The 17,960-nt window shown below is 34.8% G+C and overlaps 1 protein-coding gene across 2 annotated transcripts in view; it reads left to right on the forward strand.

The window, feature by feature from the left end:
- Nucleotides 1-11,116, forward strand: part of LOC139979546 (transmembrane protein 185A-like) — a 55,638-nt gene extending 44,522 nt beyond the window's left edge. For both annotated transcript variants that reach the window (XM_071990470.1, XM_071990469.1), the window contains one exon: nt 5,510-11,116. In XM_071990470.1, the coding sequence (XP_071846571.1) occupies nt 5,510-5,727 (218 nt within the window). In that variant the 3' untranslated portion in view covers nt 5,728-11,116. The remainder of the gene's footprint in view (nt 1-5,509) is intronic.
- The last annotated feature ends 6,844 nt before the right edge of the window (nt 11,117-17,960 follow it).

Here is a 17,960-nt window from a genome sequence, read left to right on the forward strand (position 1 = left end):
TGCAGTAAAAGGCTCATTTAACTTTGAAAGCAAGAGCCAGAGCTTTGATTGGCTCTCTAGCACATTTGGGAGCAAAACTTGGATGAACCTTTCAAGGTCTGCAGGAGCAAAAACCTGCCGAAATATGCTTGAATTACTCTCCCAAAATATGCTAGAATGCCTCCCCCAAAAATGGTCAACAATCATCAGACTTTTTGGATTTTCTTTCGATTGTCAACTTCCTTGCACAGGTTTTCCCACTTCACTGGACCTGTCCAATATCTATTTCTGGGTTTGAGGGTCATAACCTCTAGGAGGAAGTTTTTGGTGGTAGTCGATGCAAGCCTTTGGTAGTATTTCTTTATGACCTGTATGCTAAAGTTTTGGGGCAATACCACTGACCTTTTGCTGGTGTCACTAGAGTTAGTAGGTGACAGATTTTTTACCTGTATACAGTAGTTCATCGCAGGGCCTCTTAGTTCAATCACCTACCTCTCTTGTTTGACTTGCAAAGTGTTTTGCATGAGTGCTTCTTTCTTTAATATTCTTTCCCCTTTTTTGCACTCAGGAATCTAGACAGTCTCATACCTTACTTGTCATATGTATTCAATCATGATAAAGCCAAAAAACAGAAGTCGACTAACGAAGGATGGAGCAAGGACAAGAAGAAGAAGAAGCAGAATTTTTTCCCCCCCATTTTATTGTCAGGGTTGCCTTTCACTTGTTAGATCTATACACTATGATATAATGTTTGTCATTCACCTTTGCTTCGTCCTGACAGATGTGACCTTTGAAGCTAGTTTGAGGCCCCTATTTTCCATCCTTTTTTGATCATAAAATACAAATAGGTCATCGAAGTATGTGTTTTCGTTTAGGCTTCGTGCAATGTTTGGATCAAGTCACAGTCTCCAATGGTTACACAAATTTTTTAGTGAAAAATGGGATCCAGTCCCTTTAGGTCATATAATTTTTTGGTCATTGTATCGCCCTAAGTATCGAATCTTTAACACTGAATAGATTAAGACGTGACGTCAGTTCGGCACATTGTTCAGAATCGATCAGATCTCACTCTAATAGCTTGGCCATGATACAATACACAGGAATGTGTGCAGACTTCCCCGTACAGCTGTGATAAAAAAAAAAAATCTCTAAATATCTGAAGAACATATTATAAAGAAGAACTAGTTAGGGAATTCTGGAACGTTTTTAACGATTGCTAAACTTGCAACTTCACCGGGAAATTCCCATCTAAATCGCTATTTTACTTCCAGAAATTTGAACTTTCCTCGCTACAGTGTAGCTTGCTAATGAAAGTCTCCCTGCAGCCCCTGAACACAAAGTTCTGCGATGACATCACAGTCGCTCATCGTTCTCCACTGTTCAAAATATATTAGATTAAGTCGGCCCAAGGTCCAAAAATTCACCTCTCCTGCATCATAGGATGAAAACTCCCTGAACTAGGACTCTGGTGATGAAAAAAATGCATGGCCAATAAACTGCCACTAAAAATTTCCTTTAAGCAAAGCTGTGGGGATTTTTGCAGGTGAAGACGGAAAATGGAGCAAAGGAATATTCTGGTGGCACCTGTTGATCAAAACCACATCCTCAGCATTATTTTGCGATGGTCTACATTTTCCAATTTGTTGGTATTTTGTGAAATTGCATCTGGCAACAGCATAGAGAATGCTGTTGTCATGGCAATTGAGCTAAAATTTAATGGTTTTGTTTTTACAATGATATATATGATATGAAGTACCGATGGATCATATAAAAGTACATTAATGATTACTATTAAAGGTAAAAGATGATTAGTAGAAAAGTACATGATAATATACAAATACAGAATGATAATAAAAAGTTCACAAGGATAATATACAAATACACAATGACAATATAATGTACACAAGGATAATAAACAAATACACAATGATAATATAAAGTACACAAGGATAATATACAAATACAGAATGACAATATAAAGTACGCGAGGATAATATACAAATACACAATGATAATATAATGTACACACGGATAATATACAAATACACAGTGGTAATATAAAAGTACACAATGATAATATAAAAGTACACATTAATAATATGTATGACGATAATATAGAATACACGATAATAATGTACATAAAAATGATGTAAATAATGTAATAATGTTCATAATCATTTTGTAAAAGAGACCTTTGACGTACATGATAGCAGAGCATGATTTGGACCACACATGATACCCGCTCTTTAATAGCTTAACTGTAAAGTGATCCATGGTCAGCTCCCAATAATTGAGAGGTATGTACAGCTTGTATAAGTGAAACAAAACCTGAATGAAGCAACATGAGGAACTGTAGAGTAATAACATGAAGGAAAGACGTAACATCCCTATCATGATGATACCATCACGATCCAAAAGAACTGAAATGGCTTTGAAATATGTTTTCACAATTATTACAAACATTGGGCACATGTACTGTACGTAGCTCTCTCTCTCTCTCTAGGGTGTGAATATGATTATGGTAGTAATTATTTCAAAAACCACCAAATTCTCAAAGTATCGGTCACATGTTTCCAAGTAGAGTTTAAGCTATAAATGTAGAATGCACTTTTGGGTTCATTGAGGCTTTGGTATGGTCCCTTCTAAGTTGACCTCTGCTGTATTTCGATGGTGGACAGCCGGGCTTAATACTTTTGTGGCAGTTTTATCGAATAGATAAGGATTTAATTTTAGAACAGGGAATCGTAACATCATGAAAAAATGGAATACCAGATACGAAATTGGGTCGATATATAGTGAGGGGGTAGAACTAAAAGTAGAATTGCAGGGGTTATTTAGTGTCACTGAGATATTACATGTCAGGTGAAGGGGTGTGAATGAAAACCCAGGGGAACAAAACATGGATCATTAGGAGATGGCTTGATACTTTAAATATATATATATATATATATTGGTATATATTGCAATATGTTGGATTATCCAACCATGCATTATGAAAGAAATATATATATATAGATATATGATATCGGGTATGTACCCTCATCCAGAGTTTTATGTGAAACATGAGCAGAAACGGAATATTTTCTAACATGAGATAAGGTTTTGTCGTGTACGTTAAATTATGTATGAGGTACTATGATACTCTGTAATCGTGTTAAAAAATGAATAAATTATGGATTAATTTATTCGGGTAAACGGTATCATGATAGACTAAGTTTTTCCTTCTGTAGGTGTCTGGTAAGTCTTATTTTATCTCATCTTGTCTTTTCTCTCGTTACGTGTCATAAATTAGATCAGATTAAATTGCTAGTTTTAATCTTGTAGCTTTTCCACAGTCGTTTGAAGTATTATATGTGTAACAAGAATGAGACAAGGGTTTTTCTTCATGTGGCATGTAACTTTCAATTAATAATCCACAGATTTATCGTTTTAATTTTAATTATTTTATTTATACCACATAAATCCATTTTAACCTTTACCAAGTGTAAGTTAATTAAATTTATTAATTTCAACCAATTCAGGTGAGGCAAAAAACTTCTCTTGATATCCTTGTCTTTACACCCATCTTATTTCTGATGAATGCTAAAATCTGTATATGTCTAACCATCCTGCCCCCCCCCCCCCCCTCACAAACTTGTCATAGATGCTGTATAACCACAACTAATAAAAAAAATCAGTTTATTGCTTTCATTACTTTTGACATTATAGATTTGAAAATTTCCCATTATGTCCCAAATAGTCGTAAAAGCATACTAGGATATTTTACAACGTTTTCATAATGACAGAATTGCAATGGTAATACAAACAAGCTGTATGAAAAGCAATGAAGCGGTATAAAAATGAATGCAAAAGAAACATATATTACACACGGGTGACAAATTTCTTGTTTGTCGACTTTTATGTTATTTGGCTTCAGTGCAACCTAGGATGTTTTTCTCAAGTGTGGTGAGCAAATGGCTCACTGGCTTAGTTTTGTATTGTGAAAGTGATATCATATTTCCTCAACTCTCTGGGTTTTTTGTGTGTAATGTATGAACGACAATGTGCGCATTATATTCACTAATATGGACTAAACCGTGCAGCTATATTCAGTAATATTTTCGGCCCCATTTTCCCTACAAGTTTAAATTTGCTTGATTACAAAAAAATGCGTAGCTTCTTGTTTTATAATTTCTTGACTAAATTTATGGCTCTTCTCACCATCTGAACTCGATAGTAATGTTTCTGGCTATGATTCCTCTGGTTTCTTGATCTTGCTAGCTCTCCCCCTCTTCAACACCAGTCCCCAACCCTACCCCCCTCACCCAATTCATCATCATTGGATTGATTATAATAAACTTGTGATGCGATGTGTTGGAAGTGAAATGAAAAGCCACAGAGTCTTACCTTTTTGTCGTTTTGTTTTAGTGGATGTTTATAAAATAGAGGCTTAGTTTGGAGGGTTCTATAGTCTGGTTCCTTTTGAAGGAACAAGCTTCTTTGAAGGTTCTAATCTTATCACAAAACTACCGAAAAAATATCTGAGGCAAAGTACGTTATCTGAATAGGTCAAAATTTGTCAATACTTTTCAAATAATATACTAGAATGTAAGCTAACCTGTAGCCTCCTGAGCTTCCTGTGATTTTTAGAAAGCATCTGGAAAGATAATTATTCTCCTGTCATTTAATCTAGAGAGAAAAACCCTCTCTTTTGGGGATAGGAGGAGGCAGGGGGACAGTGGAGGGGGAGGTGTTTAAGAAACTGAAATGTTAAAATAATTCATCCCGATGGTTTTACTAGGTCTCATGTAACCTAGACTTCATAGGACACAAAGCTAACATTCCAAGATTGTGTCTCATATCGAGAGTAAACGCAAATCACATCACAAGATAAAAAACCAAATGAAATAATAAAACGTTTGGAGAGCGACAACTGTACAGATGATGCCTGGAGACTAGTGCTTGCACTGATTATCTGGAGTAACAGATGGCAATAGCCCTGGTATAATATACAATAGACAATATGCATTATTTATGAGATGGAATGTCGTCTCAAACAAGTGTAAACATGGATAATGATAAATAGAATAAAGAATCCGTTTTGCATTCATTTGGTTACAATTCCCTTGAAACTTTTCAAACCCTTGACAGAGAAAATGTCACTCAAAGTGCAAATTGAACAAACCAAGACATTGTCGTAGAATTTTGTTTTTCATGAAAATGTTAAGGTGAGAATTCTTAACTATCCCTTCATCGAATTTGAGCAATTTTAAATTAATTTCGTTATAACTGTTTAATCACATCGGAGAACAAATTTTTAGCAAAATTTTGTTACTGTTTGAAACCTGGCTAAATAGTTCTGTATGTGGAACTTGATTTCTATAATATTTTTTATAACAAGTAGTAATTTCAACAAAATCATCAAACAAGCTCTGCTTTGAATAAATTTAAAGAAAATGTCAAGGATTTAGGCCTTTACTACATTCCGTTACATTCTGTGTCCTGTTGGTTTCTTAAAGTAGTTCTATTTCTCATTCGTTTTGATTTATAGGGTGGTTTGGTATCCGCAAAGATTTCTGCACGTTCATCCTCGACATTTGTCCTTTCCTGAGAGAGTACGGCAACATCACGGTAGAATTTGGAAGGATAGAGGCACCAGAGGGAGAAGAGGAAGTGGAAAACGATTTCTTCCGGCTGACTAAAGTCTCAAACATCGAACAACCTCAACGGATAGTGATGCCAATCATAAATATCGAAATGCCAGACTGATTGTTTGACTGCGTCTGAACTATTTGAGCATGTTAACCGTAATATTGCTTGTGGAAGGGGGAAGGGAAAGGGGATAGGGGAGGGAAAGAGAGGGTGTGGGGTAATAATTGAGCAGTAACTTTTTTTTTCTGGTTGCTAGTGAAAGGTATACATCCTGATGTTTCTCAAATTAAAAGAATACTTGTTAAACTTGATAAACTTTTCCAACTCCTTGATTTCATATTAGTGATAGCTGCTTTCTTCTTTATTTACCAAAGAAGAAAAGAGAAGAGGATTAAAAGCAAAGGCAACTGTAGAACCAAAACTTTATGAATGTTTAATTGGAAGACTGAGAAGATGTGATTAGCCCAGATCAGATTAGATTAGACCAGATTAGGAATCTCCTTGTCTTTATAAAACAATTATTAGGACCTGTTAGTGATTTTAATTAGCAAAGACTACTGTAGAACCAAAACTTTATGAATTTTTAATTGGAAGACTGAGATGATGTGATTATCCCTGATCAGATTAGATTAGATTAGGGATCTCGTTGGTTTTTAAGTTTTATTGTTAGGACCTGTTAGTGATTATTATTAATGTTTCTGTTGCTGACATCAATATAATATGACTAATAGTCCTGGCACACCTATAGACAATTGACTCATTAAATGGACAGGTGGCCAAGATTTATTTCAAAAAAGGTTGAGTAAACAATCCAAAAGTTTGAACTTTCCATGGAAGTTTTATTCTGTGTTCTGTAATTCATACTAACTATGACAAGTGTCCGCAGATGACAAAAAACATTGAGGGTTGCATCAACTTCGTTAATGAATTATTCATGAATATTCATTTGGTGGACAACTCTCGCCAAGTTTCTGAGTGTAATTACTCGCTGACTCTTTTTGAATGATACTTGGTAGGTGTGAACAAATTGTTGACCAGATTTCAATATCATTTGCAAATATTATATGAAAACAAGATAGTGGTTTGTCTTAAGGTCTTGGTGTGATATCACAGTTTTATATTGAAAAAAGTTATTCTTCAAATGCCAAATCAATAATTCACTCTAATTTGTTTATCTCAGCCAGGGAATCAAGTCAAATCTTTGTCTAGCAGTTTTAAAAGATCTGAATTTTGCCTCGTACAAAATACTATGTGTTCCTGTGTACAAAAACTGCTATGCATCATTTACACTTGTTTGACCACTTTGCGTAGCATTTGCATAGCATTACCTGCCGAAACAACGAAATAAGTTATGAAGATGGGACTTGGACGCAATTTAAGTCTCAATTGACATTCTCGGGGTTTTATTATTGTATATATAACTTGTGAAGTAAGAACTTGTTACTTTAAAGGTGTTATAAAAAGATATATATATTTTTTTTCGTTTGGCTGGCTGCAGGGTAAGAAAGATTTGCATTCCAGTTGTAAAGGATTTATAAATTAATCTTAGTAGAAGATTAATGTTTTATTATGTTGAATTTGTTTAAGATACTTATATGGATATTGGAATCAAATATGGAAAACAGTTTGAGCAGTTAAAAACATATATATCTTGAAGAGTTCAGAAATAATTTGCTACAATAATTACTATCCAACTTTACTTTCTTTTCCTGGAAAACTAGGTAATTATATCTTCGCCCTTTCAGCTTATTCTCTTTCTATCCGAATAATTTAATGTTTGCCTTCAGCTTCTAAATGTCTCTATGTCAGATATCGTAAAGATCATTTCTGTTTGGTTAGGCTTCAAAGCTTTACCCCTCCAACCACCCCTCCCCTCCTCAACAACCACCCTCCTCAACAACCACCCTCCTCAACAACCACCCTCCTCTCCCTCACATCAAACTTCCTTCCAACTACCATTAGAAATATAATCATCCATTGTAAATATGCCATGTCCTGTTAGGTTTAAATTATTTAAAATATGTACTTTTGTAAGAATATCTCAGTCTAGCTTGAAAACATTATAATAGTAGTAGCCTAAGTTATTTTATTTCTGTTCTTGTTTTTGTATGTAACTGTGGTTATTCTTGAAATTACTGTTTTCTTTTAAGGAGTGACTATGCATTTATGGAGTTTTAGGTTTGACAGCTGCAGTTTACAAGTGACTAATACATTTATGGACTCAAGCTTTGACAGCTGGGGTTTACAAGTGACTAACGTATTTACGGACGGAAGTTTTGACAGCTGCAGTTTACATTGAAACTAAAATGTTGTGTCATTTTTCTCTTTTATTTCCATTTACAAATTGTAAAGCTCATTACATATATACTGATCTAAAATGTCACTTTATTTTAACCAAGAAAATCTGTTCTTTTTTTGTTTTACTTTGTGCATTTGTGTTGGTTTTCATATGATTAATGTTACAAATTTGGCAGGATTGAAGAGAATTCGAGAGACAGACCGTTTGGAGTGAGATGATTATTCCAATTTGGATAAGGTTAGCCACAGGTGGAAACTCACATTTTCACACTTTATCACAATGTCTTAAATCCACCGGGTTTCAGGAATTTTTCACATTTTCAGGAAGATGTGAAAATATGGGAAAACGTGTGATTTTACCTGTAAAATTGATTCCAAACACACAGGTATATGCTATGTGTGTGTTCATGTGAAGTTTCTGTTTTATGTTACCTTTGATTATCTTGTTGTCACAAGTATGGTGACTTGTCACAGGGTTTGTGGAAGGGTATACTGTGTATTTAGGAAGGGACTTTATAGCGCGGCACGGACCCAACACTGGGAATATAAGTGATACAATAGTGAGTGATACAACCACTGATGAAACTTCAGCACCAAGGAATAGTGGTCTTTATCCTGCCTTCCTATGCCCCCTCTCAATGCCAAACCCATATCCTGCCCTCCTATTCCCCCTTCTCAATGCCAAACCCATGTCCTGCCCTCATATGCCCCCCTCTCAATGCCAAACCCATGTCCTGCCCTCATATGCCCCCCTTCACAATGCCAAACCTGTGTCCTGCCCTCCTATTTACCCTCTCTCAATGCCAAACCCATATCCTGCCCTCCTATTCCCCCCTCTCAATGCTAAACCCATGTCCTGTCATCCTATTCCTCTACCCCCCTAAATTCCAAACCCATGTCCTGCCCACCCATTTCCCCTCTCAATGCCAAACCTGTGTCCTGCCCTCCTATCCCCCCATTTCAAATGCCAGACAATTGTCAGGCCCTTTAAAAATATCTGTCTATGAGAACCATCATTATCAGTTAACAGCTGGATCAGGAAAAATTCATTCTCAAAATGAGATAATTCTATTGAAATCCCCCCCCCCCAAAAAAAGTTTATGTTGCTAATTTCTGCCTTTTAACTCATTTTAACTTTTCCAAAAGCAGCATTGCAGTAGGGGTAATTAACGAAGCAAACGATAAATTTTTCATCGTTTATGATGTCAAGCACCTGCAGATTTCTCAAGAACTAGATGTGTAAATGTCTGACAAGTTTATTTCATTTCCTATTATCTGTATATTGCAGTGCAAAAAAGTGTCAATTGTCTTCATGTATTTTTGCCTATTTATTTATGTAAAATATTTGATGTACATGTTTTCTTGTTGTAAAACATGATTTTCTTGTAAATGTCTTTTCTTTGATCTTTCTAAAGATTGGCTCACAATTTCGTAGTCAGTTTTCTATTGCTTTTTAGACAATTTCCTACTTCAAGAAGGGCAAGTTTTATCTAGAAATGAGTTCCCTAATTACTTGTTGGATGTTATCAAATGTTACAACCAACAGGTTCTCAGAAGGGCTGCCAATGAGACAAATCGAACTCGAGTAAGAGTAAAAGAAAAAAGGGACCATAATTTTTTTACCAGTTTATATGGGTCCTTCAGGTATTAGGATTTAATAGTATTCCTATAACAGCCTATCCCTCACATTGCTAAATGTAGATATGTACAGTAAGAGATTTTGGTTCTAACTAATGTATATCTGGTCCTCTGCTCTTACCAATGTATCTCCCTGGCATCTCGGAGACGCTACAGGCATTGAAGAGACCATATTCCCTGGGTGATCAAATGCCAAAATTTGTCCATAGCATATTGAGCGTAAATTAGTACACGGTTTATGAATATGAATGCAACAGTTGACGCAGGGAGCACGCTTAGACAAAACTTGATCAAGATCTCTGTGACCCTTGACCCTGAACACTGTCCAAGTTTGATATTAGTTCGAACGTCTGTTTGCTATTTCCCTAAAGCAAAAAATCCTTCTTCAAACAGACCGTTTAGCTATAATGGATTCGTAGTTCGGCAGGAACTGTAAACCTAGTTTTAAATGCCATGATTGGAGAAGACAATAATATTGAAATTCGCGTGCCAATAGTTTCGACAGTCTACGAAATCTGGCATTCAAGGACCTGCATGGGAATATTTTACTCTCACACGAAACAAGGGAACTCTTAACCTGAATATGTCAACATTCTGTTATTGCTTCTTTGAATCCAGTCAAAAAGTGATAAATATTTATTTAAATTTAAAACTCTCCATCCCAAATACATAAAAGAAAGAGAAATATTTTGATGAAAAAAAAATGGGTTTAATTTTGTCATTGAATTGATTCTGTTTCTAGTATAAATAGATGACCGACAATTCGGACCTTTTGGGTTTAGTAAAAAGACCCTGGGTAGTCTTGAGCTCACAAACGAGAAGAAAGTAGCAGTTACAGTGAACTGTTTTTGGTTCAGGAAGCAGTTTTGCCTGTGAGTAAATTATTCTAGCTTTCATTGAAGATTATTACTAAAAGTTGTAACAAGAAACAGCTCCGATATTTATTTAATCAATCAACTTTAATAATTGGTAAAGGTTATTGTTTAGATTCGCAACTGTGATGTGGAAATTTTGGGTTTTCCGACATAGGTAAAATGTCATTTTTTATGGTCCTAAAATATGCTAGACAGATCAATAAAGATCAGGTATATGGTCAAAATTTTACTTCGGAGTAATCTCTCCCCCCCCCCCCCTGACCTTTAGAGCATATGACCACACTGAGACTCTTAAATTGATTTTTATTTTCTTAATTTAACCTTCTTCGCCATCATCAGGTAATAATTTGGGATGTTAGATCCTACAAGCAAATAAATGTGGAAACCTTCAGTATTTTTTTTGAAATGTTTACTCTTGAAGACCAAAATCATCCCAATAAAGTCGGACTTAAATAATAACTTTTGTCATGTTACAGTTTGTATACTTGTGTTTTCTCTGTTCACCATTGTTAAATATTGTATTAAAGACATTGTGTAAACCATCTAAGAAATTGTCGCTAACCCGACATATCATGTATTTGTCTAGTTTATAATACATTTCCAGGTTTTGTGGAGAGCGATATGTGGGGCATATCGAAAAAATAAAAATAAATAAAAAATTGCACCAAGAAGAAAGAAGCAAATAAACGATATAATATATTAATATGGTGTATGGTTTCTAGTTTGATTGTTTTCTTTTCTTTATCATGTAAGTTAAAATATAATGACACAATGATTAGAATGTACCAAGACCTTGTTATCAAGGTATATTATCATAAATTTCAAGTTTTTGGTTAATATAAAGGTGTTCTTTATAGAGAAAAAAACCCTGTAACGTATAATCTTTGATGGGGAATGGGCTAAGGGTTGTGTGGGGGTGGGGAGGGGTGAATTTTTTTTTAAATGGAAATGTCTTGATAAAAAGACATTGGCCATCCCAAAAGGAGGGACGGATGTGGGCTGGTTCCATCTTAGTAATCCTACCCTCATTCCTTTAATGAAACAATTAAACTCGTTAATTGCAACCTTGCAATTAGAGATTGCACGGTTGCTCTTTATTTGACTAGATTTATACCGTCAATACAGCAACTACCCCCTCCCCATAACAATAAACCCATACCCATAACAATAACCCCCTCCCCATAAAAATACACCCCTCCCCATAACAATAACCCCCTCCCCATAACAATAACCCCCTCTACATAACAATATACCCCCTCCCCATAACAATTACCCCCCTCCCCATAAAAATACACCCCTCCCGTAACAATAAACCCCCTCCCCATAATAATATACCCCCTCCCCATAACAATATACCCCTCCCCATAACAATAAACCCCTCCCCATAATAATATACCCCCTCCCCATAACAATATACCCCTCCCTATATTAATATACCCCCTCCCCATAACAATATACCCCTCCCCATAACAATAAACCCCTCCCCATAATAATATACCCCCTCCCCATAACAATATACCTCCTCCCTATATTAATATACCCCCTTCCCATAACAATATACCCCTCCCCATAACAATATACTCCCTGCAGGGCGCATTTTAAACATATCCATGGCTACCAGTAAAGCAGATACACTACTTCATCTTGAACCTCGAAACAATGTCACTCTCGATTAAGCGGCAAAGTGATGAGCTTGCTCCCCACCTCCCCTTCCCCCTCACACACTCACACACCCCTGGACACCCCTTGACTATGTCACTGCTACATGAACCCGATTCTCGCCCACACCCTGCCCCCGTTAGTTTGAATTCACCACAAAAGAAGAAAAAAAAAAGCCAACCGCAATTTGACCCGGCCTGGGTTCGAACTCATGCATATTGTGTCGTCGTAATGCTCTATTCATGGTTAGCTTCAATAACACACGTCAATTACCAAACCGGATAAATTTTGTCATTTTAACATATACGGTACATTAAACGGTGGAAAAAAAAATACAAAACTGCGAATCAAGTTCGAGCATAAAATAAAGTCCGTCGAAAAATATATTAAATGTCTTTTGAACTGCGATAACATTTATAATGAACCCCCCTGAGAAGATCTATTATGAGAAGCAAAAAAGGCAAATAAAAAAGGCAATTAAATTTACCGCTAGATACAGGCTCTATATTTCATATCGTAATATGCTTTGAAAACATCCCACCTAGATATGTTTTATTTAGTTAGTTACGCCCACTTTCAGATTATCTTAGCGCCTTGTCATACAAAAATGTTAACGATATGTTCTGGCTATTGTCAAATCAGTGTTTATTATATAGCGATTCCGTGACAAGGAAGTTTCGCGTCTGTTTAAATAAGGTCTGGAATGTTTTATATTGTGTACCCTGATTAATGGATAAGAACAGTCTATGCCACCTAAATCAAATATCCAAAATCGCAACATTAATTTACGGTAAAATATAAAGCAAACCCTGTAGATCACACGATATTATAGTTGTTTGCTATCGCGATTAATTGGATGTACAAAAGTATACACGTACTGTGATATGATTCGCTATACATTCACCTCAAATGTGTTTTTCAGTGCCATGGCTTGGGTGCAATCCTAACTGTCAGCTACAATATTACACATACTTACAGAAGTGTTCAGTAATAAATATATATATATATATATATATATATATATATATATATATATATATATATATAAATATATATATATATATATATATATATATATATATATATATATATATATATATATATTAATGAAAAAAAATGAAAAATGAAAAAAACACTGACGAATGCACACGTATATTGTATGTGTGTAGTAAACAGTTTGTCTGCCATTTTAGGATGGCTGTCTAGTCCATATATATATATATATATATATATATATATATATATATATATATATATATATATATATAGGTATAAATTAATGCCATCTATCATATATATATATATATATATATATATATATATATATATATATATATATATATATATATATATATATATATATATATATATATATATGGACTAGACAGCCATCCTAAAATGGCAGACAAACAGTTTACTACACACATACAATATACGTGTGCCTTCGTCAGTGCCTAGAGTAAGACAATGCATGCCAATCAATGTTCTACGCCACTGCAGTCAGTAAGTTTTTGTTTTGGTGTCTGCATTTATAGCCATTGATTCGTTTCTTTTGTTCAGGGTGAACAGGCCTGGCTTCTGTAGGATATAATACTTCTCGGCTATATATAAGTTTTCCAATGGGTATTATAACCCAATGCTGATGATTCTAGTATAAATATTTTGCATAATGAAAGTCCTTTTCATCTGTCGTATTCCAGAAGTTGCCCCTTAGTTGGCGCTACAATACAAGCCCCCCCCCCCGCCATGTGCTAACATATTTCGTTATCGGTTGCCCGTGATTGGCGTAGGATAAAAAAAAGCCTTTCCCGCCTAGTCTTGATCTAGATATGCAATCTGTTTTTATTGTTTCCTATTGGCATTGGTAAAAAACGGGCGATTGTATAATGTTTATTTCCAAACGTCAAGAGATTTAACTTGACGATAGTTTCTCTTTTAAGGTTATGGAAACATTTGTTTGACAGGGAATGAAAATTGCGTAACCCTCCTTGTAATTTTTATGCCCTAATAGTTGATATGTTACGGTACATATAAGATTGTCAAAACATGAATTCTTCAATCATTAAGCTATCAAGACTTGGCTAACTTATCGTCTGTAAATGGGACAGTATATGTCAAACACTTTGACAAATCAGGCCATGTTTGAAACATGGCCAAGTTTCGTTTTAACTTCTATATATATAGCGTATTATTTTTTAACATTATTCTATACAACTTTCTCCTTACTTTTCCTAATTACATTAAAACAAATACCCCTCCCCCCTCTTGTCCACATGTAGACGAAAATGTTTCACCCAAAGAAACGCTAACTGTCAGTCTAGATAAATATACTTTGATGAATGTTTATCCTGTTTATTTTATCAGCAGAGATCAAGTAAAAAAAACTTATTGTACAAATATATCAAGGTCTTGGATTTCCATAAGATTCTTTTCGGCTAGGGCTTCAGAAGGAAATGTCAAACTCTTCCCGATACAGACAAATGAATCCCACGAGATTTTATTGTTTGCGTATAAAAGCCCTTTACGTCTATATATAGGCTATAAATATGTATAGGCTATAAATATGTATAGGCTATAAATATGTATAGGCTATATATATATATATATATATACCGGTATGTATATATGTGTGCATATATGTATATTTATATATATAATTCATATACCATGTATGAGAAATATCTATGTTTTCTACCATGAGATATCATGCTTAAAAAGTTTTTCAGAGTTTGACCGCTGGTGACCAAGATGACATTTTGACCTTCACCAAAAAGAAGAAAGTTCGTCTATTCAATTTAACGCATCCATATGATAAGCATGAGGAGTATCTCCCCCCCCCCCCCTTACTTCAGATATCGTGTTTACAAGGTTTCAATATTTGACCTATGTTTACCTTCGATCTCCATTTAAAAACAAGAGATTTCTGTTTCTCAATATAACACGTCCACATGAAAAATATATATGAAAAATATCCTGTTACAAGATTTCAGCTTTAGACGTCCGATGACTTCAGATGACCTTTGATATTTCACAAGATTTGACGCACACACATTTCAGTTATACAAAGAATTCATACTCCCTATCATGAGATACGCGGTGTTTATAATGTTTCCAGCGTTTGACTTCTGGTGATCTCAGATGACCTTTAACCTCCCCCTGTCCTTAAACATCCTGTACACGCCTGATTACACGTCTGGTTAGTAATGTTATATGTGCTGGTAGTGTAGTGTACGATATTAAATATTCTACAGCTAATGCGATTATTTTTTTTACCTTAAAGGAGCATTCCTTACATTTTTTTTGAAAGTTTCAATAAACAGAACAAATAGCAATAACTCTTGAAGTAAACACAAGATGTGGTTGTATCTTGATCTGCTATAAGCCTCACATCATTACTACTCTTTGCTACATCATTGCTACACTTCATTGCTATCTTTTATTATGTAACCAATGTATTGTTTTGTAGCATAAACGCCGTCGCTCTGTATCAAGCTTTTTTTCACTTCCATGCAAAACCTATGTTTTGTCTCATTGTATTGTTACCTTTAATAGGATACCTTTGTTGGTCTGATGTCTTCATGTTAAATAGGGAAAATAGGGAAAACCCTGTTTCTCCTTTTCCTCTCTGGTATAGGATATATACATTTCTGGTTATGTCACTGGCAACAAGTTAAAAGTAATCTAGTAATGGTTTGATATTCTTGCCCGAGGCTATTTTCTTCATCAAATATTTCTTGAAACTTCTAAATCTGAGATCAAATTACACAAAATGTTGTTTAGTATTTGAATCGATCAAAAACATCACTCTTTTGTTTTTTTTGCAATCAGTAGAACATGGCAATGACAGAAAAATGAACAATGACTTATTTATAACGTTCTATCGGGGAAATTTGTAATAAAGAAAAAACAAGAACCTAAAAAAGTCATGATGAAATCACTTATCAATAAGTGGCAGTGACAGAAAATGAATAATACTTTATATAATGAATAATACTTTTATGATGACATATCGCAGGGAAAAAATATATGAGGAAATCACTTATCAACAAGTGGACTCACCTTCAGCTGAGAATTAGTGAATTCGTGAATAAGGGATCTCTTTTTGGTTTCCCGAAAGGTAAAACTATGGAATCAGTCTACCGAATTTACAACTTGGGTGGTGGTGGGGGGCGGGGGGGCATATTACGGAAACACATAGAAACGCTGTACTCAAAGCCGAAGATTTACGGTTGGTACAAACCCCTAATTGGCCAGTGACTGCTACACTGTCCTTTCTCAAAATGGTTGCTATTTCTTAACTCGTAGGTTCTGCATTGTGTGTCAAGGTTAGAGAAATCGGTCAACAGGTAGAGTAAAAGTTTCAAATGAATATTAAATTGTATACGTGGTACAATTAAATTAGTAAATATAATATATGCAATATTATGTAGTTTACATATCTTTAAATGTTAATATATTATGTTGTGTTTGATACAGAAAATGTTAATCCTCTATGCTATAGTCCATGTTTACGTGAAGCTTTGTAAGTAAGTCCATTGTAATGATAGGGGTAACGTTCGTTGGCTTTTACAAAAAAGAACAATAATGGAAATATATCTATAAAAACAATAACCGCTTGTATACGGCAGATGACGTATCAGGAACGCATTTGTGATTCCTATAGAGCCGGATCTCGAAAGAGATACTTTGAACAGACTCTGTTAAATAAAAAGGCAAATGGGTATATATATATATATATATATATATATATATATATTTATAATCTATGGAAGTCCCTGTCTCAATCTGTTTAATCTGGTAAGTCTCTAAACTCGTTTCAATGTAAAAGCAAGGATGATCTTCTCAGCAAGTAAATATAAGCATGTTGACTTTCAACTTTGTTCTGTAAATACCACACTCTACAATTTTTTCTGTTCAAAGTCTTTGCTATCTTTCTTGCCTCTAGTCTTTCTCTCTTTGCTCTTTCTGTCCTTACTCCGGTCCTTCTTCGGATTATCTTCGCTTTCTTTCCCCTTTGAACTTAATATAAATGTTTCATTGTTTTATATTTCTACTTGGTCAGTAGCTGAGTGTCATTTATAGGTTTACCTTCCTACTGTGATGTTATTTTTGTATCTTGTACAAAAATATGAGAAATAAATTTGAAATTGAATTTGAAACTGAAATATGATATTTTTTATTTGTTATGGCAGCGATGTTAAAATGTATGGGTGGCAAGCGCTTGCCTTTCCTCCCCCCACCCCCCACCTCCCCTCTTGGTCACACTCATTTTTCCTAATTACATCTTGTCTTAATTGAAATGTTTCTCCTTCTTTGTACAACAGACTTCTCAACCTATCATGGAAATGTTACCCTGTTAGGTAAATACTTTTTTTGTATATATTATACAATTGGCAAGGGTTGATTGTACAGTAGAACGACACATTGATAGTATTGCGACTTTATTCTGTTCCATTTTGTTGTTGTTCTTGTAACGATTGCTTCTTATACTTTATTATCTTGGCTCCATATTCCAAATCACTAACAATTACATCCAATATTGACTGGATGAATGATTAACACAAGGAAGGACTACAAAGGTTTTATTCAAGCTAATAAAAAATGAATACAAAATTCTCCACAAGACAAACGATTTACGACGAACATAAATATTATCCCCAGGAACATACATGCCTTAATCTGCATCAGTTGTAAACAATGATGGGAGCTCCGATGTCATATTTATATGAAGTTCAGGCGGTTAAATTGAACAACTTTATAGGCGACGATGAGTCTGGAATCAATGCTTTTGGCTGTCCTCAACGATGTCATAAACATCATGCACATATGAGTTATAAATTGCAAGAAACCAACAGTATATATATATATATTCATATATAT

This window comes from Apostichopus japonicus, chromosome 14, assembly GCF_037975245.1.
Source record: "Apostichopus japonicus isolate 1M-3 chromosome 14, ASM3797524v1, whole genome shotgun sequence".
NCBI classification, from domain to species: Eukaryota; Metazoa; Echinodermata; class Holothuroidea; order Aspidochirotida; family Stichopodidae; genus Apostichopus; species Apostichopus japonicus.